We start from the raw sequence: 16,411 nt of genomic DNA, 5'->3' as shown, positions 1-16,411 counted from the left end.
ACATCTTGATATGTAGTTCAGGCTGGCCTTGAATTCACTGTGTAACCCAGGTTGGCCTCAGTCTCACAACAATCCTCCTGCCTCAGCCTCCTGAGTGCTGGGATTACAGGCATGTGCCACCATGCCTGGCAGCCTCAGTTTTAACAGGCACCAGGAACCAGTGAAGGTTGTGTGCAAGTAGAAAAATATATTTTCACCTGCTATCCAGCTTTCTGTGCTGCTATCCAGCCTGACTTATTCTGTACAGCAGCTTGGGGTTAGGCTCCAGCTAGAGCTCAGTCTGGTAGTCTGGGCCTTCCTCCTCTGTCTCCATCTGTTGTTGTTGTTGTTGTTGTTTTGGTACTAGGGATCGAATTTGGGTCCTTGTGCTTGCGAGACAGGTGGCAGAACCACTGAACTAAATCCTTGGCCCTCTCTGTCTCTATCTTTACGGCAATGTCACCCCTAGCACTGGCACTGTAATAAGTTTTTCCCAGTTGTCTTTCACCTATACTTACACGGGAAATGTTTGAGCTTGAAGCTCATGCTCTACTGCCATGAGGAAGGGGCATCTCATGGCCATTGTAGTCTCACACAGATCTTTCTTTTTCTATAAATCCTATTGCTTGCTAACATTTCCCCTAGTCTCAGGGGACTTTTCAGGGAATCCCCATACACAGTGGTTCCCAAAAAAACATAATGGTAGCCATTTCTTATCACATGGAAGTGGATAAACATCCCAGGATTTCTCTCCCAGCTTTTATAGTAACCATAATCTTAGCATCCACAGGAATTTCTCTGGCATCCTGGCTGGTGAACCAGTTGTGTCAACCATAAACAAGATGTGCTGAGACTATAGAGGAGGTTTCCAAGAGACCAGGGAAAATACTCAGAGACAGATTTTGTGAGAGATAAGGTTTAGTAAGGCTAACAATGGGCATTAACAAAGAATCACAATGGTAATTATGAATCATTGGCAAGGGAGGATCCACAAGAAGCACATATGTATCCAAGAGTACTTTTTGGCAAAATACCACATACGGTACATAGAAGGCCTACAGCTCCACCCAGCCAAAATCCTACAGAAAGTGGACATAGATTAATAGCCATGCCTGGGCAAATCTCATGCCAGGTGTATACAAGTCAAGAGCCCCACCCAGCCAAAATCCCATAGGAGGTTATGTATAGGTCAATAGCTGTACCTGCCCAAATCCATGGGAGGCATACCAAAGTGTCACCCAGCAGGTTTAGTGGTGCTGAGTTACATGAATCAATCAGGGGCTCTTGAGTTTTCTGCAAGGAGGAAGTTTTACATATTAAACTTCATAGCACTGAAATCATTAGCTTCTTTGTTTTATTGTATGACCAGCATTTCAAGAACAGCTGACTTAGAGAATGGGCAGGAAGGCAGCTCCTACACTGAACATTAGTTTGTCCAGTTCACAGCATCATTCAAATAACAATTCCCCTGACATTCTGGTCCATATCCTCTTAGAATGAATGCCCCTTTGACTTGACAAGGGTCTTGGGAATGGAAAATAGCTTTTCAGGAACATGGTGCCAAAAGTCCTAATTTTAATCAGGCATCACAGAGACAAGAACAAAATGAGAAATGGAAGATAACACTGACAATAGCAATACTGTTTTCTAATGAACAACAAAAATGTCATTGTTAAAAGTTCTTTTTCTTTCAGTTTTAAGTCTTTGCTCAGCACAAAGTCCTGGCAAGTAAGACAGGTTCTATAACCTGGTCCAAAAACTGAAATTATGGGAGAATTTGGACAGGTTAATGGGACCTCTCTGACTCCATTTCCTCACTCCTAAACTGATAAAGTTACAACTACTCTATGAATTTCCTAGGTCAGAAAGGCTTCAATGCTACAACTCATAGTTATGACTTGGGCAAATGCAGGCTCAAGGGCAGCACAGGGTAGAGAGAGGCTGTTTCTGGACAGCACGTACCACCAGGACCCCCTGGGTCTTTGGTGAACAAGGTGGGAGAAAAGGCAGTCATTGGAAGAATTCCAAACTGCTCCAGCACTTAATGGCCATTTGAAAGTGTTTCATTGCTGGAATCTCAGAGGCTTCCTGAAAGCAAGGGCCTTAGTTAGATAATACTGGTACTCAGATATAGTAAGAATTTGTCACTCTTAACCATGTTTTCATGGCCCTCTAGCTTCCTACTGAAAATGTCCAAAACTCACCATCCCTTGGAACCTCCAGTTCTCTGCAGTGCTCTCACTTCCTGTGATGAGCAAAGCCACTTCCTTAATGGCTTGCAACTCCTCCAGAGTCTCAGCTCCAGCCCTCAGTTTGGCTCTCGGCCTCTGCCACCTCATCCCAGCCAGTTCCAGCTAGTGCCTATCTTTACCAACATTCTAGCACAACTAGGTTTTGGGGGGTTACTGGGCACAGCCAGATGTCAGTTCCAGCTATCTCCTATCCAGGTATGTGGCAGTGAGATATCACAGGAAGCTCTGAAAACAGGTCTCCCTCACTGGAGGCCTTCACGCTGACTGTCACTGACCACAGCACAGCAGGTGCTTCCACACCCAAGATGGCCCATGCCAATGCCATCATCCCAGTGTATCAATCACTGTCTGCCAGCCTGGCCCAGGGGACACCACCACACATTCTGAATCAGGGACACAGCCTGCACCCTGCCTACCAACAAGAAAGCCAGATGTGTCATACACAGGGATCAGGGCCTCTGCCCCTCAACCAGAAATAGTAACGGTGCTAATGGAGGCTCAGCCCACAAGTGTCCGAACACCAGTGTCCACTTCTTTGCCATGTACTAGTCTGGGTCTGCACAAGCCAGAACAGAAAATTTTCCAAGGTAAGTACCAAGAGCAAGAAGGGAAAAGAATCAAGTTAGCCTGATTCCTAGAATCAGGACTTAGAAGGATCAATCTGCAGCTGGGTAGTGATGAATACACAGATAGGCAGAATTTCAGTCCTGAAACTTTATCCACTACTACTACCTTTGTTCAGCTCACTCCACTTCCAGAATCTATAAGGTGGAAATGCAGAACACCACAATGGCCATCCCTGCTGCACTGAAGAGACCCCCAGGAACAGACTGAGGCAGGCCACACTTTTCAGCACCCTTGTGGATCAGTCCCCCTATACCACTACTCCCTAAACAATTCCCTTTCTTCATCCATTGCTATGGTCCCTTTGGAAGACACTTTGAAACTTATGGTGATAAGGACAGTTTCATTTTCCTCCATTTTCACCAAATTTTAAGACCCTGTGTTCCAGAGATGCTATACATAGTATGTGGCTCAGTAACTGTCCTATTCATATATTTCATGAGGAAGACCTCTGCCCTCTCTCCTAGTCCACAGCAAGAAGTGTTCTTATACTGGCCAGGGCATGGAAGGCAGTGAGTGGACCTGAAGGAGGGCACCACACTAGAGGAATACTGTCTCTGAGGGTGTCCATGTATGAGTTCTTGCACACATGTGGGTGTGGGGTTGTGGACGTGTGCATGTGCATATGTGCATGTGTGTTTGTGGATATGGATCAGGTATGGTGTGCTTGGATGGAGCCCAGGGCCTGATGCATAGTAGGCAGTGCTCTACCATTGTGCCCACATGTCATGTTCTAAAAATCACGTTTCCTTTGACTAATAACAATCCTATGACATAAAAGGAAAGCCTTGAAACAAAGACATCAGGTGATAAGCAAAAAGAAACAAAACAATAACAATGTAGGGTCCTGTCCATGGTCCTTAAGAAGCGCTCATGGAAATGCCTTGCTGAGTTTGGTAGGATGCTGATTGTACTGATGTGTAGGAGAAGCACCTCACTTGGCAGGGACTGACTTTTTCCTTGATTCCTTTGCAGTGAGAGGAATTTCTCCAGAGCCAGAAACATCCTTGGGACTGCAAGCCCGAAGTCCCACATAGTGTCTGCCAAAACCTCCAGGATTTCCCATGCCCGGAGGTAGCAGAAGTATCCAGACTCTTGAGAGGAGTCCACCCCAAGCCTGGGGAAAGTTTAATGAAAGCTCCAGTACAGAGTTCTCATCTCTTGGCACTGGTTCCAAGCCAGGAACAATCAGAAACGAACAGGGATGAGATGGAAACCAAGCTTTCAAAGCCTCTGGATGCCTACCAGATCCTACCAGGTGAGCAAGATCTTCCGCCACTCCCCTTAGCAGTCCTTGAATCTCACAAGCTGCTGGCCCCCATTAAACCTCTGAGCCAAGAAATGCCTGGTCTGAAGATGCCCACTACGGAAAGAACTGCCTGACTCTCAAGGACACAGGGACACTTGACAAGGGAAGTGAGTCCAACCCAGATTGGGCAGATGTTGCTGCCCTGGTGGAAGACATTCACTTTCCCCAATTTTTCCACTCTTTGGATGCTCTTGACCAATTCAGTCATCCCGCAGCCATTGAAGCCAAAGATGCTGGACCCATCAAGGTGAATCAGTACAGAAATCAGGTGTTGCAAAAAGTCTCTTGCACCAAATAAGGAAGAACAAGCAAAAAGCCTCTAGGTCAATCACTGGAGCTCCTGAGGCTAAAATCCAGTTGAAAGACCCTGAGGGTCTGTCAGAGGGAGAAGTGCTTGTTTCCAGTGCAGTGGCCAGTGACAGGGCTCCCATGAACACTGCCAAGCATTCCAACAGCAAACCTCTGAGAGCAACATCCAGCAGGACCAGGCAAACTAAGGGCTGTGAGCAAGCAAGGGCCAAGAGGACCAGAGAAAAAAATTTCAGGAAAGCCTAAGAGAGGAAGCAGTTGGGGCATAAAGTCAAGGGAGAAGAGAAGCCAACCATTCCCAGCACAAAGCATGAGAGAAACCAAACTGTGCCTGGCCAAGAGGTCTTTTAAAAACTTCACAACTGCGTAGGCACGCACGTGCTGGAGTTGGTGCAGGTTTTCCACACAATGGGGAAGAAGACTGACAAGAGAGCTGGCTCTTCTCCTCCCAGGCCCTGGGAACCTTGAGCAGCACCAAAGACCCTAAGCCATCACCAACAACAAATGGTGTCTGGGGCCCTCATGGGACTTCCTTATGGGAAGGGGTCCAACAGGGCTCAGATCAGTTTTCTGAGACCACATGGCAGCCTGAAAAAAGGGTTCCATCTCCATCCCTGTGTCAGCTACCACCACCTGGGAAGGTCAAGTTAATACCTTTACCTTTTCCCAGCCCAGACAAGCCTCAAGAGTGACCCAGGTCTGGAAGGCCACAGCCCCAAGCCTCACATTGGCCCACTGTAGCTTACCCTGCCTGACCTTCTGCTATGAGCACAACTCAGCCATCCCAACCAGCTGCTGCCAACACGTCTCCCATGTCACACCTGCTCAGCCAATCCCGGACAATGTCAGCCAACTGGGCTCAATCACCTCAACTCAGCTTGGCTTTCCTCAATCTGCCACTTCTAGGCCTGCACCCCATGAAACATCACCTTCTGCCTCTTTCTGGTGGGAGCTTGTTGCCACTTCTGAGACCAAGCACTGGTCCCTAAGCCACAAAGCCCATTTCTCCTTCAAGATTTCCACTAACAACCAATTCCCAGGAGGGAACCCAGTATTCCTGAACCAGTAATATCAAGCCCTGATACAGAAGAACAGAGGCCAGAACTCGAAGCCAGAAAGAGGCAGGCTCAGCAAGAGTTGGAGCTGGCCACCAAACACACCTCTCCAGGGAAACTGCAGTTTTGCAGGCAGAGGGAGAAAGACAGGGAAATTGTTCAGTACTACGGGTACACAAGATGAGGTAGGGATGGGTGGAGGGGTTGAAGGGAGGGTAGGGGAATGGGGAAAAAATAAGAACCAAGACATATTATGTAAAGGTGCAGATTTCCAATGATGAATGTCATTATATTGTATACCTAAAATATACCAATAAAATTAAGAAAAAAATAAGGGCTGGGGATTTAGCTCAGTGGTGCCAATGCCTGCCTTGCAAGCACAAGGTCCTGAGTTTGATTCCTGGTACCAAAAAAAATTAATAAAAAAATAATAATAAAGATGAGAGCTGCTAAGGCTGTCCATGGCACATTGATTACCATGTGGCTTTCCACACAGATATATCAGAGAGATGGATAGAAACATGTTTATTCTGATATACTGTTTAAGATTAATATAATCATATACCACTCAAGAGAGAAGTGCAGAAGAAGCAATAGATAAGAAATAAAGCCCCTTAGGGCAGGGGATTTAGCTCAGTGGTTCCGGCGCCTGCCCTGCAAGCCCAAGGACCCGAGTTTGATCCCTGGTACCAAAAAAAGAAAAAGAAATAAAGCCCCTTTTTGAGTTCTGAGATGCTGTACACTGTGAGGTTTTTGGTACAGATGGGGATCAATGGCTGCATTAGAAAGGACTAACTTAAAGCTAGATAGGAGAACATGGGCACACAGGATAAGAATTGAAGAGAAAGAAATAAGATTATAGTCTAGGAAAGCCAAAGAAGAGAGATCAGATGGGCTTAGAAGAATCAGGAATGGGTTAAAATGGCAGGAGACACAAAGTCTGGTGCCAGGATAAAAGGAATACAATTTGGAAAAGGTATAAGATCGCATAAGAAGGGTGTGGGTTGATCTAAGGAATGGCAAAAAGTCTCTCATGGAAAAAGGCCTCTTGTCTCCTGACCAACCAGGCAGGCATGTCAGAAAATACAATTCAGGACACTTCTCCAACATGCTTGGGTCACCTAAGATTACAGTTGGAAAGGTGACTCCCAAACACTGGGAAAGCTACAAGGTGGGTGGCCAGGGTTCACATCAATCCTGGAGGCAGCAGATACACTGAGACCTGGTCAAGTGAGGTACAGTAGCATAAGACCCACCCAGAACACAGCCTGGAATAGAAATCAACTGGTTTCAAAATTTAGTAGCCAATTTGGTCACTCTGTATTTTGGCCTATGAAAACAGTCTTCTTTCTCCCATTCCTATTTGGTTAGGTTTCCCCCAGCAAACATACAAGCTATAAGAAGAATGGATATATGCAACTTGAATTTTATAAAAAAGACATTTTCTCCCATCCAAGTGCTAACCAGGCCCAACCCTGCTTAGCTTACGAGATCAGGCGCATTCAGGGTGGTATGGCTGCAGACAAAAAAAGACATTTTCTTAACCACAAATCTCATGTATGAAATATAAAAAATAGGGCCATTTTAAAGATCTTCAATGTAGTTTTATCCTTCTATGCAATGTCCCTGGAACATACTGAATACTGAGGAGTGGATGAACTGTTACAAATAGTTAAATGAAAAACAAATATTTCTCAAAGAAAGCCCACTATTTGGGCTGTTTTATCTCAATATTTCCAGATGCATCCCTTTATAAACTTTTGGCAAAAGATTACTTTATTATAGTTTCAGGGTTTTTCTCTTCTCTTAAAAATTTATTTTTATTTTTATTTTTTGTTTTTTTGTGTTTGTGCTGGGCATGCATGCTACCATTGAGTTACAACAGAGCCCCAAGAGTTTTTGTTTTCTGGGGAGGTGTGTGTATGATGGGGGGGGCAGTTGTATCTTATGCTGGAACAAATATAAATTTTTTTTCAAAATCTGAGAAATTCATTACATTTTTACCTGTAACTTTTATAAAAAAGGAAAAATAGTGACAATCCTCATACTTACATTCAATTGTATTTTCTGGCCTCATGCTGTCTACAACAATCAAATATCTAACAAAACAATATACTTTGAGTTGTTTATATCTATGAAAAAAAGTTTTTTCAAAAAAACCATTTGCCAGGGGCCAGGGATTTAGCTCAGTAGTTCCGCTGCCCGCCTTGAAAGCGCAAGGGCCCGAGTACGATCCCCTGTACCAAAAAAAAAAAAAACTAGTTGCCAGGCATGGTGGTACATGCCTATTATCCCACCAGCACTTGGGAGGCTGAGGCAGGATGATCACCATGAGTTCAAGGCTAGCTTGGACTACATAGTGAGTTCAAAGCCAGACTGAACTACATAAGACTCTGTTTCAAAAAAAATTTTCACTTAGGGCTGAGGATTTAGCTCAGTCATGCTGTGCCTGCCTGGCAAGTACAAGGTCCTGAGTTTGATCCCCATACCGAAAAGAAAAAAAAAACTTCACTTAAGAATGGAGACAAAAATCCTAAAAAATAATATGCCATAACCACAAAAGTATTTATTCCCAGAATATAAGGATGGTCCAACTTTTAAAGGGCATATATTGCCAGACATTTAGCTCAGTGGCACCGTGCCTGCCTTGCAAGTACAAGGTCCTGAGTTTAAGCCCTTGTACCAAAAAAACCCCCCAAAAACAAAAAAAACCAAGCAATTAAAGGGCATATATTACTGTAATAATTTAACTAAAAAAAGAAAATACAGGTTCAAACTGGCAGATGTTTAAGAGGCATTTGAAAAAATTCAAGGCATTTTTGATAAAAATTCTTTATATACTCTAAACAGAGCAATAATTCCTTAATATGACTGAATACTTACTGTGAACCAACAACAAGCAAATGATAAATTGGGGAAAATACTAATATCATATCTTAAAAATCCCACATGCACCAGAAACAGGAGTCACCATCACTGTGAGCCATTTCCTTTTCTCTTTTTTGTTTGTTTTTTGTTTTTCAGGCTGGCCTTGAACTTGAAGCCATCTTCCTGCTTCTGCCTCTCAAGTGCTTGGATTACAGGTGTGCACCACATACCCAGCAGCCATTTCTTTCTTACTGTCATCTTCACTCCATCAAGTTCTAGCAATAATACCTAAATATCTCTAGAATATGACCACATCTTCCCACCAAAATGGCCACATCTTGGTCTAAGCTACTATTATGTTTCAATTCCTACAAAAGCCTCTGAACTGAGCTTGTTTCTATTTCATTTCTTTGCACTGCATTCTCCACTCAGTAGTAAAATGATAGGTTAAAAGTGCAAATTTGATTATGTTCTACACAATCACACCCCACACCCCCCAAAATCCAATGGGTATCCATTCTATATTTACTGTCTTTTTCCAACAAGCTTACATTAGTATTGCAATCCAGCAAAAATACAGTTAAATATAGTTTACCTCTGGATTTGGCACTCACCTGCAGATGAGGTAGTCAGTCCTGTTTAAACAATTATTATTGAGGACATCAGCAAGTTTGTCTACAAAACAAGAAATATAGAGTTGAGATAGATATACTAAAAGTAAGTTACACAATTTTCTGAAAAGTAACATGTATAAGTTACTATAACATTACCGTTACCCAAAAAAAGAATGTTTTTCAGGAACATACAGAATCACCAACCAGAAAACCAGTTTTCATTGCTTTTAGGGAAATTTGCATAGCCCCCTCCTCCTTAGACTCAATGATATAAACTGCAGAAGGCTTAATCAGGTATTGACAGCTAACATTGCACACAAACTCATTTATCTTAATATACAGTGCCCATCAGAATTGATTTAATCATAGAAAAAAGGGAGTGAAACAATAAGCTACAAGAATAAAATTTGTTTCTGAATGAAACAAATGAAATGCCTTTTTTACTATCTTCTTGCGGCCTCACAAAGCAATCACTCCACCACTGAGCTACAGACCAGACCAATCTTCACTTTTGGGGGGCGGGTACTAAGGATGAACTCAGGACCTTGCACTAGTGAGGCAGACAAGGTGCCACTGAGCTACAGACCAGACCAATCTTCACTTTTGGGGGGCGGGTACTAAGGATGAACTCAGGACCTTGCACTAGTGAGGCAGACAAGGTGCCACTGAGCTAAATCCCTGGCCCTCCAATCTTCACTTTTGATACTGAACACAAAAAGTACAACTGTAATCGAAGTGGAAAAATGACACATACACCTTAAATATGCAAAACAAAGACACAACTGCACTGGCCCATTGTTTCATTTTGGTTCTATTTGGGACTGCCTCACTCATAAGCTTTGTCTTCACTTGATCTTAGCCAAAAGGCCGAGAAGCGATCATAAGCTTTGTCTTTTGCTCTTTTATGTAAACCTTACACCCTGAGTTTTGCTAATTTATTCTTCTCTTCTCATTTCTTAACCAATATATAAGATTTCTATTTTGTAAAATATGAGGGGGTAGTTCAGTTCATCTTTCTCACTAAAATCACTTTCCAAAGTAAATTATTTGTGACCAACAAAAGGAAAAATGTGTTATTCTGCTATCACCATCTGACATTTTCACCTTAACACCATCAAAAAGGAGTTTAATGTCAAAACTATTAAAAATATCAAGAAAGTCCAAAGCCATTCAAAATTCAAAGTTCATATTTTTTTAAAAACCCAAACAGCATTATTTTTATTTTACACTATTTCAAAAATAAGTTAACAGAATATCTTTTTTCAGTTTTTATTTTTTATTAGTACATAATGATTACATTCATTCTGGTGGGAGTTGGTACACGTACATAAGGCGTTTTAGTTCTTTTTTCACACACACACACAGACACACACCCTTGATCTTCCCATTTGGGAAAGAGCTATCTCCTTATTTTCTATTATTTATTTTTCATTTTGCTCTTTATGTTTTGGGTTTCTCATATAAGAGAAACCATGCAAGGGGCCGGGGATTTAGCTCAGTGGCACCGGGCCTGCCTTGTAAGCGCAAGGTCCTGAGTTCGATCCCCAGTACCAGAGAGAGAGAGAGAGAGAGAGAGCGAGAGAGAGCAGAGAGAGAGACCATGCGATTTTGAGACAGGGTCTCACTGTGTAGTTCAGGCTGATCTTGTGCATCCTGAGTGCTGAGATTATAGGTGTGCGCCACCAGGTCCGGCTTTATTTCACTTGCCTGAATTTTAAAATAGTGTCATCGTGCTTGTGAGCTGGACTCTGGTCCTAGCCTTCCGCAGGCCACAGGGTGGCGCTGCCGGGGCTGCTTTGCGCGCTTGCTCCAGGGGGCGGGCAGAGGCCGGGAGCTCCAGGTGTTGGTGCTGCCAACCCCAGGTGACGCCGCACAGCCCCGTCGGGCCTACTGCTGCCGCTTCGCAGGTAACGGGCGCCTGCCGGGCGAGGCCGGCCGGCCGGGCGGGCGGGCGGGTACAGGGACGCTGGCCGAGCTGGTGCCCTCTGAGCTCCTTCCCCCAACGCTTGTCTGGTTCTCGACGCTGCTGCGGCCGACACTGTTCTTTCAGCTACTGCGGGTGTCGAGGCAGAGAGCCAAGGCCTATCAGCAGAGGACGGATGGGCCAGCGCGAGAGATGGAGCCCGCGCCCAGACGCTACCAGCCTGAAAGGCCAAGCCCCGGAGCCAGGGCTTTTTACCCTTCCGGGATGTAGCTTCTGCCCTTCCTCTAGGGTGAGGGATGTGCAGAAAAGTCCCGATCAGCGGCCCCAGCCACTGCAGGCGTGATACCATGAGTTCACACGGGGTCAGAGCCTCAGCTCTCAAGACCTCCACGCCAGAGCTAGAGGCTGGATCGGAAAAAGCTCCAGTGCCGCTACTGCGCTTGCGTCCCGGCCACTCCTGATGACATTAGGCGCACCGAGACGCGAGGTTTGTAAACAGGACTTCGGTGACCACAGCACCTTCTTCAAGCTAGCTTTTGATCATTAAGTCAAAATGGCTACTTGAGAATTCAGTTTCTCAAGAAATGGTTTTTGGGAGAAAAAAGATATTTAAACTTTCTGACTCTCAGATTACTCATCTATAAAGGATTATAATAATAATCAGTGATAATTCATCCATGAGTGAAAGTCACATATTATATATGATTTGTGTGGATGAAGATATAGTAAGTTCTGGAAAGACAGACAAAAATGAAACACATATAACGTCACAGAACTAAAAAGAATAAATTGAGCGCGGTGGCACACACCTGTGATCCCAGCACTCTGTGAGACTCCAGAAGGAGTACTGGGAGTTTGAGCCCAGCCTGGGCAACTTAGCAATTTACTGAGACCCTGTCTCAATATAAAACTTTTTAAAAGGGCTAGAGAACATAGCTCAACGAGAAGGCCCTGGGTTTAATCCCTAGCACAGAAAGAAAAAAAAAAAAAGCCCCTCCCACCACCAATGTTGCGTCAGGGAGGGGTGGAGGGAGTCTGAGCTGGTGGGCTAGGGATCCCCGGTAATGACCCTCCGCCTCTCTTCCCAGTCCTTGACCTCACTCCAGCGAAGAATGAAGTGGGGCTCTTAGCGGAAAATGAGGGAGTCAAGACTGATGCAGTGGAAACAAAAGTTTAAAATGTGGCGAATGCAGAGAAAGAAGAGCTATTTTTGCAGCGGAGTGGTGCTGCAAGATAGGTGGCATCCTGCTCGGGATGCCAGGTGAATATGAGATGTGTACATATTTATAGGGGCAAATTGTTTTGTTGATTGACGTCGTTAGGCCAATCCGGGTCTTAGCCTTTGTTTCTGGGAAGGGGACAAGGTCAGTTAGGGGTTCCTTAAGCATAAGTAATATTTTCATAAGAATACAATAGGGTGCTTTTTTTTCAAGCACATGGTACACAGATAAGCATGTGATAAATTTACAGTCGTCATCGTCAGCCATATATAAGTATGTGATGAGGGCCAGAGATATAGCTCAGCGGTGCTATGGCTGCCTGGCAAGCGCAAGGTCCTGAGTTCGATTTCCGGTACTGGAAAAACAAAAATACGCATGTGATGATTCCACCATCATCAGCCATCCCAATCTTGCCCTGAGTCCCTGCCTATGTCCCTCTAATCTTTCTCTACAATAAAATATAGATAATAGTGAAAATTGAGGATACAAGCCACAAAGCATAATATAGTTACCAATTCAGCAAGCATCAAAGCATAGAAAGTTTACTCATAAATGAAGTACTATTATACATGCAATTTTAGGCAAGTGGCCATTATCTATTTTATTTTGGTAAGTACTATTAACCAAAAATAGCCCCAAATAGAAAGTGCCTTTGAATGAATTTCTAACCAGTATGTACAGAGAAATAATATCAGTTTAAAAATGTGTAACTAGGAGCAAAAGACAGTAAATGAAAAATATAGGTAGCTACAATTCATGTGGACAAATATTTCAATAAGACTTCTCTGAAGCTGGGCATTGCAGCCTATGTCTGTAGTCCCCTGGGGAGGTTGAGGCAGGATTGCTCCTGCCCAAAATTTTGAGGCCAGGGCAATGTAGGGATATTTTATCTCAAAAAGAAACCAAGAACAAAAGAAGGCAAAAAAAATCTGGTACAAACTGGAGAGCAAAACAAGTGTAAAGGAATTCCATTATTATGATCATTCATAGCTCTCTACCCACCAAGGATCACACTAGACAGGTATTTTTAGTACATGTTTATAGTACATTATGTTTACATTCCTTGTGGGGAATTGGTTCATGTACATAATACATCTTAATTCTTTTTTATCCCCCCCCCCACTGAGCTCTTGATTACTTCATTTTTTTGTACATATTTGCAATACATAAAGTTTACATTCCTTGTGTGGAGTTGGTACATGTACATAAGATCTTTGGGAAGGGGGTGAGACAGGGTCTTACTATTTAGTTTAGGCTGGCCTTTAACTCACTATGTAGCCCAAGCTTTCGTCAAACTTGGAGTGATCCTCCTGTCTTAGCCTCCCTAGTGCTGGGATTACAGGCATGCACTGCCACACCTGGCCTTAATTCTTTTTTTCATCCATTTTCCCTCTCCTTCTTCCTCCCCCCTCCTCTATCTCTTGATCCTTTTCCCCTTTTAGAAAAATCTACTTTTCTTCTTCCTATTATCTATCTTTTATTTTGCTCTTCATTTATACCTTGGATTTCTCTTATAAGAGAAACCATTCAATGTTTAAGTTTGTGTGTCTGATTTATTTCTCTTAACATTATGGTCTCAAACTATAATCATTTTCCTACAAATGACTCAAGTGTATCTTTCTTTGTGGCAGAGTAGTACTCCATTGTATATAAAAAAACACATTTTCTCTATCCATTCATCTATTGATGGATATATAGGCTGCTTCCAAGATTTAGCTATTGTGAATTGTGCTGCTGTAAACATGGGTATGCATGTATCACTGTTAAGTATTTTTAATTTTTTTGTATTTTTGTTTTATTCTAGGTATTTTAATTAATATAGCCAAATTACACGCAGAAAAAAATACTTAAACAGGATCAGGAAAGTTTTTATTTATCATCAAAGCCTAGTTTATCTCATTGCGCAGTACTGCTAGAGGCTCCTCACTTCTGTGCCCCTACTGGGTAACTGTCACTTGTCCAGGGCTGTGTGGTTAGCCCTTATCCAAGAGCTGGTAGGAGCCTGAGACCTTCGCTACCTTTCTGCAGACTCACCAGGAAAACAAAATGGTTGAAGCAGATCGCCCAGGAAAGCTCTTCATTGGTGGGCTTAATACAGAAACAAATGAGAAAGCCCTTGAAGCAGTATTTGGAAAATATGGACGAATCGTTGAAGTACTCTTGATGAAAGACCGAGAAACCAATAAATCAAGAGGATTTGCTTTTGTTACATTTGAAAGCCCAGCAGATGCTAAGGATGCAGCTCGGGACATGAATGGAAAGTCCTTAGATGGAAAAGCCATCAAGGTGGAACAAGCCACCAAACCATCATTTGAAAGTGGTAGACGTGGGCCACCTCCACCTCCAAGAAGCAGAGGTCCTCCCAGAGGTCTTAGAGGAGGAAGAGGAGGAAGTGGGGGAATTAGGGGACCTCCCTCACATGGAGGGCACATGGATGATGGTAGCTATTCCATGAATTTTAACATGAGTTCTTCCAGAGGACCCCTTCCAGTGAAAAGAGGGCCACCACCACGAAGTGGGGGTCCTCCTCCTAAAAGATCGGCACCTTCAGGACCAGTTCGAAGCAGCAGTGGAATGGGAGGAAGAGCCCCTGTATCACGTGGAAGAGATAGTTACGGAGGCCCACCTCGAAGGGAAACCCTGCCCTCCCGTAGAGATGTTTATTTGTCTCCAAGAGATGATGGATATTCCACTAAAGACAGCTATTCAAGCAGAGATTACCCAAGTTCTCGTGATTCAAGAGATTATGCCCCACCACCAAGAGATTATACTTACCGTGATTATGGCCATTCCAGTTCACGTGATGACTATCCATCAAGAGGCTATAGTGATAGAGATGGCTATGGTCGGGATCGTGACTATTCAGACCACCCAAGCGGAGGTTCGTACAGAGATTCATATGAGAGTTACGGTAACTCACGTAGTGCTCCACCTACACGCGGGCCCCCGCCATCTTATGGTGGAAGCAGTCGCTATGATGATTACAGCAGCTCACGCGACAGGTATGGTGGAAGTCGAGACAGTTACTCAAGCAGCCGAAGTGATCTCTACTCAAGTGGTCGCGATCGGGTTGGCAGACAAGAACGAGCGCTTCCCCCTTCTATGGAAAGGGGGTACCCTCCTCCACATGATTCCTACAGCAGTTCTAGCCGTGGAGCACCAAGAGGTGGTGGCCGTGGAGGAAGCCGATCTGATAGAGGGGGAGGCAGAAGCCGATACTAGGAACAAACAAAACTTCGGACCAAAATCCCCATTCAAAGAAACAAACAAAAAGTGGAAACTATTCTGTCATAACTACCCAAGGACTACTAAAAGGAAAATTGTGTTACTTATAAAAATTTTCCTGTTAAGTTCCCCTTCGTGATTTTTATGTTCTTGTGAGGAAAGAAAAGTAAAACATGTTTAAGTTTGATTTAAAAAAACAAAAACCTAGTTTATAACCATCTTCAACCTGCAGGAAAATGGCACTCCTAACAAAAACATCAGTTCTAGATTATAGGTTTTTGTTTTGTTTCAGTTTGGTTTGGTTGGATTTGGTTTTTGGAGCTAGGGATTGAATGCAGGGCCTTGTACTGTATATGGTAAACATGTGCTCTGACACTGAGCTATAGCCCAGGCTTAAACAATTCTAATGTAGAAAACTGCAAAGGAGTTAGAAAACTGCAAAATTGTTTTAGGCAAAGGTGGAATTAGAGATATGGAGCTTGACATTTTAGTCTTAGGTTATTCTTTTGATTCTTAGGTCTACAAGCTACTAATAATATATATATACTAATTACTGTGTACTGTATGTAGTCAGTGTGTACTCTGTTTTAGGAAGAAACCTATTGCAAAGATATAAGGTAGTATTCACGTGAAACTTAAAAGTGAAAAGGAATTTGTCCTTTCGATGCATGTTAAAAAAATCTATGATTGGAAGCTTTGTGTTGACTTTTGATAAATGTGGTAACTTCAGACATTATGTTCTAATAAACTTTATTTTTAAAAAATGAAAAAAAAAAAAGAAAGAAATCTATGTAGGGCCGGGGATTTAGCTCAGTGGTGCCGCCACCTGCCTTGCAAGCACAAGGTCCTGAGTTGGATCCCTGGTACTGCAAAAAAAAAGAAAAAAAAGAAAACTGAAAATTCTGTTTCTTCGTTGCACTAAGTAACCACTTACATTAGCATGTTTATAGAATGAATCATTTCTAAAATGTTCATATTTTAAAATGTCAACTGCCATCTGTATTTAGAAACAACATAAAAATAACCAAACAA

General features: G+C 43.2%; 2 protein-coding genes and 1 long non-coding RNA gene across 5 annotated transcripts in view; 2 read left to right on the top strand and 1 right to left on the bottom strand.

The window, feature by feature from the left end:
• Positions 1-10,859, bottom strand: part of LOC147829823 (uncharacterized) — a 23,722-nt gene extending 12,863 nt beyond the window's left edge. For both annotated transcript variants that reach the window (XR_015448563.1, XR_015448562.1), the window contains exons 1-2: positions 10,718-10,859; positions 9,011-9,071 (exon numbers count right to left, since the gene is read on the bottom strand). This is a non-coding gene — a long non-coding RNA (uncharacterized LOC147829823). The remainder of the gene's footprint in view (positions 1-9,010; positions 9,072-10,717) is intronic.
• CUNH2orf78 (chromosome unknown C2orf78 homolog) lies at positions 122-5,712 on the top strand. The gene is given in 8 exon segments (XM_087201745.1): positions 122-166; positions 2,156-2,212; positions 2,215-2,282; positions 2,284-2,370; positions 2,467-2,709; positions 4,389-4,716; positions 4,905-5,163; positions 5,444-5,712. Coding segments are annotated over 8 exon segments (1,356 nt in total).
• On the top strand, positions 10,783-16,411 carry LOC101712830 (RNA-binding motif protein, X chromosome-like). 2 transcript variants are annotated; one of them, XM_004844718.4, is made up of 2 exons: positions 10,783-10,917; positions 13,959-16,411. In XM_004844718.4, exon 2 carries the CDS (start codon positions 14,201-14,203, stop codon positions 15,374-15,376), a length of 1,176 nt encoding a protein of 391 aa, XP_004844775.1. In that variant the 5' UTR covers positions 10,783-10,917; positions 13,959-14,200; the 3' UTR covers positions 15,377-16,411. The 2 variants fall into 2 exon arrangements, with proteins under 2 accessions (XP_004844775.1, XP_087060463.1); XM_087204337.1 differs by lacking the exon at positions 10,783-10,917 and adding an exon at positions 11,237-11,421.

The sequence above is a fragment of the Heterocephalus glaber genome, unplaced genomic scaffold, assembly GCF_053883595.1.
Source record: "Heterocephalus glaber isolate CG9 unplaced genomic scaffold, H.glaber_assembly_v1.0 deba00000470, whole genome shotgun sequence".
Lineage (NCBI taxonomy): Eukaryota > Metazoa > Chordata > Mammalia > Rodentia > Bathyergidae > Heterocephalus > Heterocephalus glaber.
This window is presented reverse-complemented; position numbering and strand designations above follow the sequence as displayed.